This window comes from Carassius auratus, chromosome 48, assembly GCF_003368295.1.
Source record: "Carassius auratus strain Wakin chromosome 48, ASM336829v1, whole genome shotgun sequence".
Taxonomy (NCBI): Eukaryota; Metazoa; Chordata; class Actinopteri; order Cypriniformes; family Cyprinidae; genus Carassius; species Carassius auratus.
The window spans coordinates 1,996,043-2,009,420 of record NC_039290.1 but is presented as its reverse complement, the minus strand read 5'-3'; the positions used below and the strand labels follow the sequence as shown (position 1 = coordinate 2,009,420).

General features: G+C 39.4%; 2 protein-coding genes and 1 long non-coding RNA gene across 6 annotated transcripts; 1 reads left to right on the top strand and 2 right to left on the bottom strand.

The window, feature by feature from the left end:
- Positions 1-312: 312 nt before the first annotated feature.
- On the bottom strand, positions 313-8,674 carry LOC113065484 (zinc finger protein Eos-like). 4 transcript variants are annotated; one of them, XM_026236746.1, is made up of 8 exons: positions 8,468-8,674; positions 6,293-6,347; positions 5,866-5,970; positions 5,400-5,705; positions 5,106-5,288; positions 4,107-4,259; positions 2,850-2,981; positions 313-2,133 (listed from the first exon to the last, which is right to left on the bottom strand). In XM_026236746.1, exons 1-8 carry the CDS (start codon positions 8,669-8,671, stop codon positions 1,337-1,339), a joined length of 1,935 nt encoding a protein of 644 aa, XP_026092531.1. In that variant the 5' UTR covers positions 8,672-8,674; the 3' UTR covers positions 313-1,336. The 4 variants fall into 4 exon arrangements, with proteins under 4 accessions (XP_026092531.1, XP_026092532.1, XP_026092534.1 ...); XM_026236747.1 differs by having other exon boundaries at positions 5,106-5,273; XM_026236749.1 differs by lacking the exon at positions 8,468-8,674 and adding an exon at positions 8,213-8,331.
- Positions 8,357-10,755, top strand: LOC113065486 (uncharacterized). The gene is made up of 4 exons (XR_003279036.1): positions 8,357-8,450; positions 8,532-8,678; positions 10,305-10,460; positions 10,643-10,755. It is a non-coding gene; the product is annotated as an uncharacterized LOC113065486 (long non-coding RNA).
- On the bottom strand, positions 10,146-12,329 carry LOC113065485 (DnaJ (Hsp40) homolog, subfamily C, member 22). Its single transcript, XM_026236750.1, has 4 exons — positions 12,162-12,329; positions 11,116-11,682; positions 10,592-10,884; positions 10,146-10,454 (listed from the first exon to the last, which is right to left on the bottom strand). The coding sequence occupies exons 2-4, from the start codon at positions 11,654-11,656 to the stop codon at positions 10,272-10,274; spliced, it is 1,017 nt and encodes a 338-aa protein (XP_026092535.1). The 5' UTR covers positions 11,657-11,682; positions 12,162-12,329; the 3' UTR covers positions 10,146-10,271.
- Between the last annotated feature and the right edge of the window lie 1,049 nt (positions 12,330-13,378).

The following is a 13,378-nucleotide window of genomic DNA, read 5'->3' as shown; positions in this document are numbered from 1 at the left end:
CAACAGCCCCAGCAAAACACTCACATTTAAGCAGAATTAGAAAAAGTGCAATCCTCCTTTTGAGGTAACAACCCTTCCCCTTCACTCGTCATCAAAATCTCGGAATGCGACATGGGTCTGCGTTTGGTCTGCATCAGAACGTTAAGACACCCCCCCCCACCCCCCCACATCTAAAAAACATAATGTGGCCCACTGTGATCGCAGCATAACCAAGGATGGATGGCAGGGACTTTGTACTACAAAAATGCTTTAAAAAAAAACTCTTTATCATCATTTAAGTGAGGTCGAGATAAAGTTTGAAATGACAATCAAGATCTGAGGCACGAGGAAACCAAGTGTTTTTTGTTTTTTTCTCTCTCTTCAGGGCAGAGGTTGTAGACTCAAAAACTAAGGCAAATGTTTCAAGTTCATTTCCTTTCTCAAGTAAAACATCAACATACATTTTAGAAAGAAATTAAATTACCCGAGCCATAGCTTAAGCCCAATCCTATTTGACCCAAGAGTGCCGTATCATCTCAGTTTTAAAGTTCCCCGAATTCAAGCTGCACTGTATCTACTGAATCGTCCAGCATTAAAAACCATGTGCAATTCGACAACTAGCTTGTACAGGGTTCATATAAAGCAACGATTAAGGCAATATGTGTCTGTGCTCCTTATATGGCTAACATACCAATACTCCAGCCTCAGTTTTGCAATTCACGCTGCTTGCTCTCCATTCCCTCTCTGTCAGCAATGTCCTCCCTGAGTCGCCTAATTTCAACAGTCCCACCGAGGTATCCTAAAAGAGCACAAAGTTTGTGTGAACACTCCTAGGCATAGATTTCTCTTGTTTAACAGGCTCAGAAATTTTGGAAAACCACTCTGGAAACAGTCCAGACTTTGGACGCCAAAGCAGTTCATTGTCTTTCTCTCTTCAAGAGGCAGACTCTATGTAAACGCCACCGAACAGATGAGTATATAGACCTAATCTCACACCTCCAATTTCTCTTCTCAACTGATAAAAATAAACCCCACGGAAGGAAGGCACTTCTAAAGCAAAACAGCTGCGTCTTGCGATGAATGACTTGGTATGGGAGTGCAATCGGAGGATGCGACTTGTCCCCCGTTTGAATCTTCTTGACATCCTCTAACACCGGATGCAATTGCACATCTTATGTTCGTACCTAAGCGATTAGTCTTCGATGGTAAAATATGATTTCCGTTAACTATAAAAGCAGGTGATAATATTCCCCAATCTGGTGCAGACCAAACTAGACGCCATGACGCCATCTCAAAGCAGCATACAACTCTGTACATCTCCCCCCGAGTCTCGACTTCCGCCAACTACAAGCCCACCTCAGCCAACCTGGTGCTCTCCGCGGACAATGTGCGAGGAGAACTCGTAGCGGTCCTGGCTGCGGTGGCCACAGATGTTGCACTCGAAGGGCTGGCGGAAGCCGTGGCAGCCCATGTGGATGGTGAACATGACATGGTCCAGAAAGAAAATGCGACAGTGCTCGCAGCGGAAGGAGCGCACCGACCGCCCTTCCCCGTCCACCACCTGCATGGCTTCCCTCACTGGTGGTGAGCGTGGACTCGCCTTGGTCGGTAAACCCCCAGGGACCCTTTTCTCCCTGTCCCCTTCCAGGTCTGTTTCTTTGGCGTGACTAGGACTGTGCCGCTCTCGCCCACGGTGGTTCAAGTTTCCCGGTGGCACCGAGGTGATGACGCACTGTTCCTCTGCCATGCTCTCAGTGTCTGTCGAATCTTGGTAACCGTTGCTTGGCGAAGCGGCGTGGTTGCGGGCGGAGGGCGCATCTTCATGACCCTCGCCAGCCTCCCTCCCGGCCAGGCCCATGGAGATGCCCCCTGCACAGTTTAGACGCTGCCCAAGAGGAGTTATGTGAGGGTATACGGAGCTGATGACTGGGGTGAACTCTGAGAGGCAGGCGGAGTGGGGAGGCATACGCAGGGAGTGGGAAGGATCCATATCATTGCTGCCTCCTCTCTGTGCCCGCAGGAAACGTCCTCCCATGCCTGCTAAAGCAGTGGTGTCACCCTCGGGGTGCGAAAGCAACATGTCCCCTTCTTTCTCAGGATTGGGGTCAAGTTCATAAGGTGCTTCGGCTATATTCAGTCGCATGTGCTTTTCACCTAGAAAATCAAGGAGCGTCATTGGTCTTCAGTAACCACTTGATTGCACTGAAATAACCAAAGCAATAACCAATAACATTTTTATAACATTCTTTTTCTAAATTTAATTCATTGCAGCAAAATTTTAAAACCTTAACTGAGAAAACGGAGCAAATTAGAAGATATAGATAAATATATACATACATACACACACACTACTGTTGAAAATTTTGGAGTACAGTAATATTTTTTTAAAGAAATTAATGTGATATTACAGACATTTACACTGGAGAATTGGCTGGGGAAAAGTCAGCTATGCTATCACCAAAATACATTACAAAAAATAATAATAATCTGTTTTGATCAAATAAATGCAGCCTTTGCATCCACATTTATCTACATGTTGCTATATTAACAATCAGTCAGTAATTAGATGGAATTAAGTTTCACTAACCTTACAAATTTGCATGTTTAACAATTGAAAAATGTACAAAGAGAGCTCATTTTGAGTGCTCAGCTCATTTTGAGTCAGACATAATAACATATGATTCACAGAAAAAGCCATCCAAACCAAAACATTGATTTTTTTTTGGCAAATCATGATTTGGCCCTTGATTCAGACAGATTTGTTCATACATTTTCATAAACATGTTTTCTGTTGTGTAAAGTCTGTAAACAATTCACTAACTCACTAACTTTTCACCCGGAATGGGAGAGCAGAAACGAAATGGTCATACCCAGAAACTTCTGGGGTGTAGATCTCTTCCTCTTGGTGATGCTATTGGTCAGCCGGTCAATGAAAGTCATCTTCTCTGAGGAAGACTGGATCAGGGGTTCAGACATCATCTCCACGTTATGGGACTCTTCACCTGAACATAATACCAATGTAGAAGCATGTTTATAATAGAATAATATTCAAAATGGTGTTTGCCAATACCAGTGCAATTTCACACCATTTTTGATTCCACAGCAATTATTTATATGGTATTGAATATACGCTACAGTTCAGATGTTTTGGGGTCTGTTTTTGGAAGAAATCTCTCACAAGGGCTGCACTTATTTGATCAAAATTACAGTAAAATCAGTACTACAGTGAAATTCAAGAGTTTCTATTTTACTAATAATATGTTTATATGTAATTTATTCCTTTGATGAAGTTTCCTCATCATCACTCCAGTCATCAGTCATTCTAATATCCTGATTGGTTGCTCATAAATACTTTCCTATTATCATAAATGTTGAAAACATTCCTGGAACAATGCTGCTTAGTATTTCTGTAGAAACCGCATTCAATTTCTCCAGGGTTCCTTTGCAAAAGGAACGTTCACATTTATTTAAAATAGAAACCTTTTAAAACATTACAAATATCTTTACTGTAACTTTTGATCAATTCAATCTGTCCTTAAGAAAAATTACACTGACCACAAACTTTTAAACAGCAGCGTAGTCCTTTATTAAAAAAAAACTACTCCTTTATTTAAAAATCTAAATACACAGTCCAATGTAAAATAAATGACTTGAGAGCAGAGCATTAACTGTATGATTATTAATGAACTTACAATACATTAATATTGATTTAACACAGCAGCTCTGTTTTTCAAATAAGAATAAAAAAGCATATCATCAACAAAAGAGACAGGTATAAGCTACATTTGAACTCATACTGCAAGCCCTACAGCACAGTGATATTTTCCACATAACCACCTGTTTATATTCTCAGTGTTTACAATTATACCTCTCCAAAGCATGTATTTTAATCACGAAGTGCTTTGGACCGTTCATGCACGCCGCTACATCACCAGCTGTGATCTTCACAGAGCATGAATGCAATAACACTGGAGAGCTTTCAAAAGCAGCCGCCTGTCAGACAGCACTTGAGTAGTGAATACCACTGATGCTCCAGAAAGAATGAGATCATGCATTTTAACATCTTGGTGCCAAAGCACTGCTAGTTCTGACCTCCCTTGCATTAGGGTGAGTAAATATGGTATTACCGTGTGCAGGCTGGGTGTTGTGAGCAGGCTGGTGGTCCAGACTCTGTAGGTAGCTGTGACAGCGCTCACGATGCTCCTCCAGGGTGTTCTGCTGCTTGTAGCTGCGGCCACAGTAACTGCACTTGTAGGGCTTCCCTACTGTAGGGGAGGACACTGAAATAACAGAGAACATGAATGCATTTCACACAACTTTGCAGGTGTTCTGGAAACAAGAACATTACTAATACAGTATTGATGTTGTGGCTAATAAAAGATGCTACCCACTTAGAATAATGATTATTTGTTTTATAAATTGCAATATAGAAATGTTAATATAAAATAATAATTTTTCCAATATGATTATTAAGAATGAATAATAAATAATGTAATGACTTATACACGATTTATCAGACCACAGAATTTCCCTTGTCACAATTTCCCCAAAAACGAAATGACACGCTGCTCATCTATGACGTTTGTAGAATAGGAAAACCTACAGACCGCATCTGTCCGTTCAGGTTTAGAGACGTGCGTCATTTCGGAGAAATTCATTACTAAAGTCATTTCTCTGAATATCTGCATTCTCATTCAAAGGACCTTAGGCACTACAGGTAAATGCTCTTCATCATTCAAAAACACAAGCAGGATATCCTGTTTTCATAATACTCTAAATGTCATACTAGACCGCTGAATTTTGTTGTCTTTTACTAAAACTTGATTACATAACCAATGGATGAGGTCTTATTTACCCGTATTAGTCTGCTCGCACAACCATAAGTATTCAAACAGGTTTAAAAGGAAGTTTAGCAAAGTTCTAGGCAGCAAAATAATCAGCACTTGCATTAAAGGAGAAACAGGTTAAAATGACCTTGACTACATTAATTTCTGCTCCGTGGCAAAACGAAAGGCTTTTTCCATCCCACACACTTTTCCATCCATTTATTTTCCAGCCGCAAAGTTCTCTTTCCTTCCTTCTCTTTATTTCTCACAAATGGCCTCTCTCAAACCACAAAGGCTCACCGGAGTGGGTGCGGAGGTGTCCTGTCAGGGCGTCACGGCGGCGACAGGCGTAGTTACAAAAGGGACATTTGAAGGGCTTCTCGCCAGAGTGGAGCTTGATGTGACGCAGCAAGTTGCCCTTCTGAGTGAAGGAGGCCCCACACTGGTTACACTGGAATGGCCGCTCACCTACAGAGACCAAGACTACCAGTTTTCCCACCGGCCCAAAAAAACAGCAGCACATATCTTCAAGCTGGCATTTTTAAAAGAGTTTGATCTTTTTTTTTTGTCAAGAGTAAGTTAAGAAACACTTACCTGTATGGCTGCGCTTGTGCACCATTAGAACATTGGGTCCGATGCAAATCATCCCACATATATCACATTTAAGTTTCCCATTGGGCAGCCGAATGGGACCCGGGGATGCGGACTCAGAGCTGGCCATCTCCCCGCAGCCGCTCCCAGACTGCCCTCGTGTACCTCCGACCATCTCCACACCACCATCTTCTGCCAACTCACCCTTTTCATCTTTCCATCTTTCATCCTTCTCCCCAACTCTCCTTTCCGCCAGTGGAGCACCACCTGCCTCCTCGTCACTATACAGCTCCACCTTGATGGAGTTAGCTGGGAATGGAGAGAAAGTTTTAAATTTATTCACTAGCAAAATGCGTTCATCCATTACAGAGTGTAAATAATCAGGAATCAGTGTGTGGCAGTAAAATGAATGGCAAATGCAGAAATTATTCAAAATGTAAAAGTGAGTTTAATGGACAGAAATACTGACCACTGAGTGAGCGGCTGGGTGAGGACTGTTGACTGTTTGGTGTGCTCACAGTGGGTCCTCTGACCCCTGCAAAAAACTCCCGCTCTGTTGAAGAATCTCCACTACCTGAAAACATTGAAACAGTCATGTACAAAGGGGGTCCACATAATCTGTGGATTTTTTTTTTTTTTTTTTTTTTTACATTTTTACATTATAATGTCCCACTATAAATTATATCAGTTAGACAATTTGAGTGAAAAGTTGAACTGAAAAAAAAAAGGATTTTTTTTTTTTTTTTGAATGTCTTAGTATTATTATACATTTTTTGAATTACATTTTTTTATTCCCAGATTTTAATGTGGACATGGACATTGAAACCCACTATATTTAGCTACATGCACGTGTATGAGAAAAAACTAAAGAATAAGACCTGATAAAGGCACCTTACCTGACATGTACGAACGGCCATTGCAATCGTCAGCATTCATCATCACACCAGGTGCCTGTACCGAGAAATCATACAAAAAATATTACTCAATAAGGCATAAAACTTACATATATTACAAAAAAACAACTTACAATTTGAAGCACATTTTTAAGAATCCTAAGTGCATGCATTGATACATTATACAATAATACAGTGCACACAAAGAACGCTAAAATGTTTATCTTTGGCTCTTCTGATTTCAACTGAAAAAATAAACGGGTTCACTTGCAGTTCGTTATTTCTCCCTTTCCTGTGTGGTTGCACGGTTCGAGTAGCTGAATAATTTATATGCACACACTGGTCAAGATCTCATTTCTAGTTCAACAGCTGAATTGAGTGTCCAATCTATAGAATTCTAGTCTTAAATGGAAAGTGTAGTGTGCAAGAAACTACCCTCCCTTTAGACTGTGACCTATCAGAACACAGGCTGACATCTAAAGCAACCATGATACTAAGGCAAATACAGGGGTTGTTATGATTTGCAATTACTCAGAAATTTCCACATATTTTCTGTCGCCTTTGGTACTGGAAACAAATGCAACACTTTTGGTAACAAAATAAACGTTTGTGTTTATAAAAATAACTATTTGACACGTCTGCCATCAAAAAAGAATTGTAATTTTATGACTTTAAAGCTTTTAATCTTTGGCATTCAGCATGTTGTGCAGCATATATATATAAAAAATTCTGGATATCTATAAATAAAATTTATTTGACCCCAAAATATTTCATATTTTCTCAAATATAGACCCTCACCCGTCCTGTACTTTATGATTGTAAATAGTTGGGCTAAAGACCACCTGCAGTAAAAGCTCCCTTGGATGTAATATTTTATACCAAATAACAACACAAAAAAAAGAAAGAAAAAAAAAAACACCATGGCACTTTCCTTAACATTTCCAGTATGTGGCATAAGTGGGAATGAATGTATTTGTTGAAATCAGCATGCAAAATAGACTAATTTTGTCTGCTCCAGTCATAACATAGAATTATGAAACACATAAACTAGAGAAAAAGACACACCATACATTAACTAACAGCAAAAAAAATATACAAGCAAGGTGTTTTAAAAGACAAAGAAACCCTACAAGTGACTGAAATAAATATGAAAGTGACACTTTTGTCTCACACTGTGACCTAAACATTTTGTTTGACACATGACAATTATTTAGTTTAAAAATATTGTTTTTTCCCCCCCATTGTAATAGTCTTTGGGACCAAATAAAAAAAAATGTAATAATTTGAATCTCTAGTATCACAACTGAATTATTATTATTATTAATTTTTTTGGGGGGGAGGGGGGGGGGTCAAAACTGACCTAAGGATCACAGGAAGATAAAGTTTAGATATTATAAACAGCAGGTGTAGGCTCTAGACAGTTGCTATTAGACGACAAACGGCATTGGGTACTTTTTCATTCTTTTAAACCTAGAATAAATATGGGCTCTTAAAGACTATTATCTTATATCCACTTCATATTTATAAAGATTTAATAACATATGAGCTAACAACAAACAGGCCTTCAGAAATGTAATACGTCTTTGCATCGCCTAAGACCGAAAACAGACAGCTCCAACAGACAAGTCTCATGAATTCACAGTGCTGTCACTGAGTCTAATTGCCGCATTAATCCAAACAGCCCCTGTCTGTCAGCAATCACACCACAAAACAACGCCTGACGACGAGAAAATGACTGTCGTACACGAGACTTGTGTGTTTAGTAACTTTCCTGCACCGTCGTGCTGCAGAGGAGGACTGACAGACCGCACGCAGAATCATGTCAATCCTGTCTAAGAGCAGCACTAGCTAGCAGCCGCTGCTAACCAGCTAACGAGACGTGACAGCTCACAATAAGCCAAAGACAGTGCTGAACTAACTCACAAACGAAAGAACTAGCGTTGCTGACAACGCAATCCAATCGGCAGCCTCCGGTCGTGAAATACAGTCGATCTTTAGACGTGACAAACTAAGGCGAAATTTTGTTTCCTGAGAGCCCGCTCGCGTTGCTATGGCACCCAGTACTCGCCAGATGCGTCTAGCCGTGTAAACCCTCCCAATCCGAGCAGAGTTACCTGATCTAATGTCACTTTCTCTGAATAACCGGTAGCGATTTTGCACGGTGAGTATTTTTCTTACCTGACGATCGACTGTGATTGCAATATTTATACAGCAGAAGCGCCGTTTGTTTTCTCTGGCGAAGGCAACATCTCCGGGATCTTTTACCTGAAACCCCAAACAACTTCCGGGCCCATGCTGGGATACAGGCCCGAGTAACCTATAACCGAAAACCGCCTCGCAAATCCACGATTGCGAGAGATTATCGAATTCATCGATCCTCATGCTACAGGTTAGCAAACAAAAAGCTAACGCCACCTTTTATTATTATTATATTATTATTTATTTTCGACGGTAGTGTGTCAGTAAAAGTGACCATATAATTTGGATAATTGAGACTAATGATATTACTAATTATATGCTGTTGTTATTATTTCAATGTCAGTAGTAGTGACATTTAAAAAACAAATCTTTCCTATGATTTATCTTAAGTAATAACTTTACGTTACTTCTTTCATTTAAGCAACTTAAAACACTTCACTCTAACAAACAGGTCAAATGTGTCTGTTTGTGAGAATCGTTGAATGTATTATTAGAACAAATCACACAGTATTGATATTATAAATTCTAAAACCATTAATCGTTTTATTAGTGTGCAAATAAAAAATAAAAAAAATCCTTAATTAAAGCAACACTTTATCATTTCCATATGTAAGGTAACAGGCCTAATATTTGTTTAGTTTTGGGGATTTTGTTGAATTAAAAAATGTGACAGAAATGATAGGCAACATTCACGAAATTGTAAATCCTAAAACCATCAATAATTTAATTAGAGTGCGTATTATTATCATTAATAATATTATCATTATTGTAGTAGTTTTTGATGTTATGTAGGCCTGTCCTACAGTAACATGCATATAGTTTCACGTTCATTTATTTATATTCTTGGCTATGATACCTGCATTGCAGAGTAATATAATACTCTGTTTTGATTTTACAGAGTCATACTAATTCAAACTAGTAAATATATAGCAAATATACCTAAATTTAGAATTTACTCATATCCTAGGTTCATCAACAATTATATCACCATCGGTCAAAAATCTTGGTGTAATATTTGATGACTAGCTAACTTTCAAGGACCAAATTGCAAAAACTGCTCAATCTTGCAGGTTTGCATTGCATAACATCAGAAAGGTCAGGCCCTTGCTGACAGAGCTTGCTGTTCAACTTCTTGTCTAGGTCATTGTCCTTTCTTGGCTGGGCTACTGCAGTGCTCTTCTGACTGGATTTCCATCATTCCTCTGCAAATGATTCAGAATGCAGCAGCATGTCTGATCTTCAACAAGCCCAGAAGGGCCCACGTCACACCTCTCTTTATCTCCTTGTACTGGCTACCATTGCAGCTCGCATAAAGTTCAAGTCATTGATGCTTGCAAATAGAACAGCCACAGGCTCAGCAAACTCCTACATCAACGCACTCTTACTAATCTACATCCATTCCAGAAGCCTGAGATCTACAATAATCTTTTAATTTTGTCATTATTATATACATTTTGTTAATTTTTTTCATTTTTTCCCTACAATAAATTGCTAATAATAATAATAATAGACCGTGAAGACCCCTTGGGGTCGCCAACTCCCTGTGGAAGAGTAGCAAAACAATTATTTTAATGTTACCACAAGATGGCAGAGAATCCTAAATTGTCCTCCTCCAGGGAAAACTTCTCTAAATAAAAATGAGAAACCTTTTTTTTATTTTTATTAACGTTTATTACATCATGTTGACTTTATCAGACAAAAATATCCTTTTGTTCTCTCAAGTATGTAAAAATTAAATTTGTGACTTTTAAACAGTAACCTATGTGACTTCTTTCCAAGAAGATCATTTTCTCCTTTTTGTCTTATGTCTGTTCAGAAGTAATTCATATGCCTCCTGAATCTGAATAAACATCTGCTGTGCCTCTGCTTGCCGCTTGGGATTGTGGTCTGGATGCCACACTTTGACCAGTTCTTTATAGCTGCGAGTGACCTCCTCCAGAGAAGCTTCTTCTGACAGTGATAGCATCTGATTGTAAGAAAATATTAAAATGCATCCATTATATATAAAAAAAAAATCCATTATTTACCTTATTATATGTAAAAACACTGCAAAGTAAGACCTATAAATATTCAGTTGACCACTTGAAACTGTATTGAACTCACCTTCAGAGCCTCCATTTCTTTTTTACTATACTCATTAAGAATTATTTCTAGCATCTTCCTCCAGGTTTCCTCGTAGAAACCTCCTCCTGTCAGGCCACATAGCAGACGATATGGCAACAGCAAAAAATACTCTAGGAGTCCTTTGAGCCATGGAATGAACCAGAAGAAATCAAGCAGTGCCGCTATACAGTCCGATATGTAGTATAATGTAGCAGTGGTGTTGTGGAAAACACAGTATCCCAGCGGAGCAGAAAAAGCCAGCACACATAAACTCAGACGAAACAGACGGGGCCCTTGGGAAGATTAACACAAACTGGCTTAATTAAACAGTCTCGCACATGTACATTATGCATAAATAACTTTTTTGCGCCAACATTTTGAGAACCAAGTAGAAACCAAATAATTTATAGAACTTTACTGCAAGAACGTTTCAAAGAACTTTGCCAAAGTGTTAGTCAAAGTTCTTGGAACATTCACTATTGGGTTGACATGCAAAAAATGTGCATATGTAAAGTGCATCTCACCAAGTGGCTCTGGCCTCTGAGGTCTGAACGTGCTGTGCTGCGCAGCGGTAACACTGCCAGCTATGCTGATGGGCAGAGGAGAGAGGTTGCTGCCATAGAAGATGGATGATGTGATGATGCACATAATGAGGGTCTTCTGAAGGTCAGAGGTCTGCTGGCCCACAGAGGACACCAGATGAATACCTGTAGCTACGCTCAGTGGCAGCACTAGGAAGTAGAAGAAGCTAAGAGAACTGAGACTTATTAAAGCCACAGAGCCGAAGTAAATACCAACACAAATCTGACCGGCGAACCGAATCAGGCCCACAGGTGGTGGTGGATTGGCTTGTGGACGTCTAACGGGGGCTCTCTCTGCTGCATGGTTGGCCTCGTTCACGTACGATGGGATACGGAAGAAGTCTCTTGCCCAGCCAATGCCAAAACCTCCAAAAGTTAGTATCCAAAGAAGAGCATGGCTGTCTCTGCCAAGATAAATGTGATGAAAGCCAAGTGGGCCACCCATTGCCCACAAGGCATATGTGATCATGACCTTTTTAGCCATAAGGTCATTCTAGCTGCACGCAGGAGCTTGAAAAAAAAAGTCAATAATTTTCAAGTTTAGCCAATAACACGAGTAGGAAAAGTGCTTAATAATAAAGTGTATATTTAATATATAATATATAATAAAGTGTAATTTTATGTGAATCTCATGCAGTTTTTAAATAAATAGTTCACCCAAAGAGAACAATTTCACCTGCTTCTCATGTAAATCGATCTTATAGGACTATATAGCATGAAATATTGCTTTATTTATTGCTTTTATGGTGCTTTTTCCTTTAGGAGCTTGATAGCATTGGTTAGCATTTACTGTATGAACAAGAAAAGCACTTTTAGGGTATATATTTTCTCCTTTGGTGAAATAAAGTCATACAGGTTTGGAATAACATGAGGATGAGTAAATAATGACATAATTTTTATGCTTTTGATAATCTCTCTTTTCACTCTCCCATATCACCCATATCACTGGCTTTCAAGTTATAAAATCACACAGCTCACTGTTCTCTTACCTGCGGGAACTGAGAGATCAAGCTTCATTCAAATACCAGATTGTTTTAGAAGACTCCTATAACATGATAGTCATTAAAAAATGTAAGAATGCATCCAACAGATCACAGCATAATCGTTTTTAAATTGAAATCATTCACTTTCAGAAAACTATAACCTATGGACTTCCGTGTTTGCATCAGTATGGACTTTGGTTTGATGAAGACACAGTTGTAAAGAGCAAACGTTAATACCCCATATCTGTGAGCACTTTTCAGACATGGAACATTAAACATTTACTAAAATGCACTAGACTTCTTAAATATGTTTTTAGTAGTCAAGTCGCCTTTATTTATGTAGCGCTTTTAACAATACAGGTTGTAAAAAAGCAGATGAACAGCATTAAATAGGAAAATAGTGTGTCAATAGAGCAAAATAAAAAAAAACAGTTAATCTTCGAATTCAGTGATATCATCATCCTGCTCAGTTCAGTTTAAATAGTATCTTTGCAATCAAGTCGACAAAATTGTTGGAAATTAAGTGTCCCCAACAAACCAAGCCAGAGGCGACAGCGGCAAGGAACCAAAACTCCATCGGTGACAGAATATAGATAAAAACCTTGGGAGAAACCAGGCTCAGTCGGGGGGCCAGTTCTCCTCTGTCCAGACGAAACCAGGAGTTCAGTTCCACGCTGCAGCAAAGTCAGATTGTGCAGAAGAATCATCTGTTTCCTGTGGTCTTGTCCTGATGGCTGTCTAGGTCTAGGAGACAAGGTCTTGCCTGTTTGTCTGTATCTTGGGCTCATCTAGTTGTCCTGGTCTCCGATGACATTCAGGGCTGTAGAGGTCCTCTCTAGGTGCTGATCCACCATCTGGGCTGGATCGGGGTGACTGCAGTGACCATCTGATCTGGATACAGACTGGTTCTGGTGGCTACAGTGACATTTTAATATCCTAATTATTATCAAATTGCCAGAGTTTTGAGAATGCAACGGATGTGGAGGACTATAGTGCAATAAGAACTTGTTCAAATACTAAGTTGCTAAACCATTCAGGGCTTTATAAGTAATAAGCAAGATTTTTAAATCTATACAATGTTTGATTGGGAGTCAGTGCAGTGTTTACATAACCAGGCTAATATGGTCATACTTCCTGGTTCTATTAAGAACTCTGCTGCATTTTGGACCAGTGTGAGTTTGTTTATTAAGCGTGCAGAACAACCACCCAATAAAGCATTACAA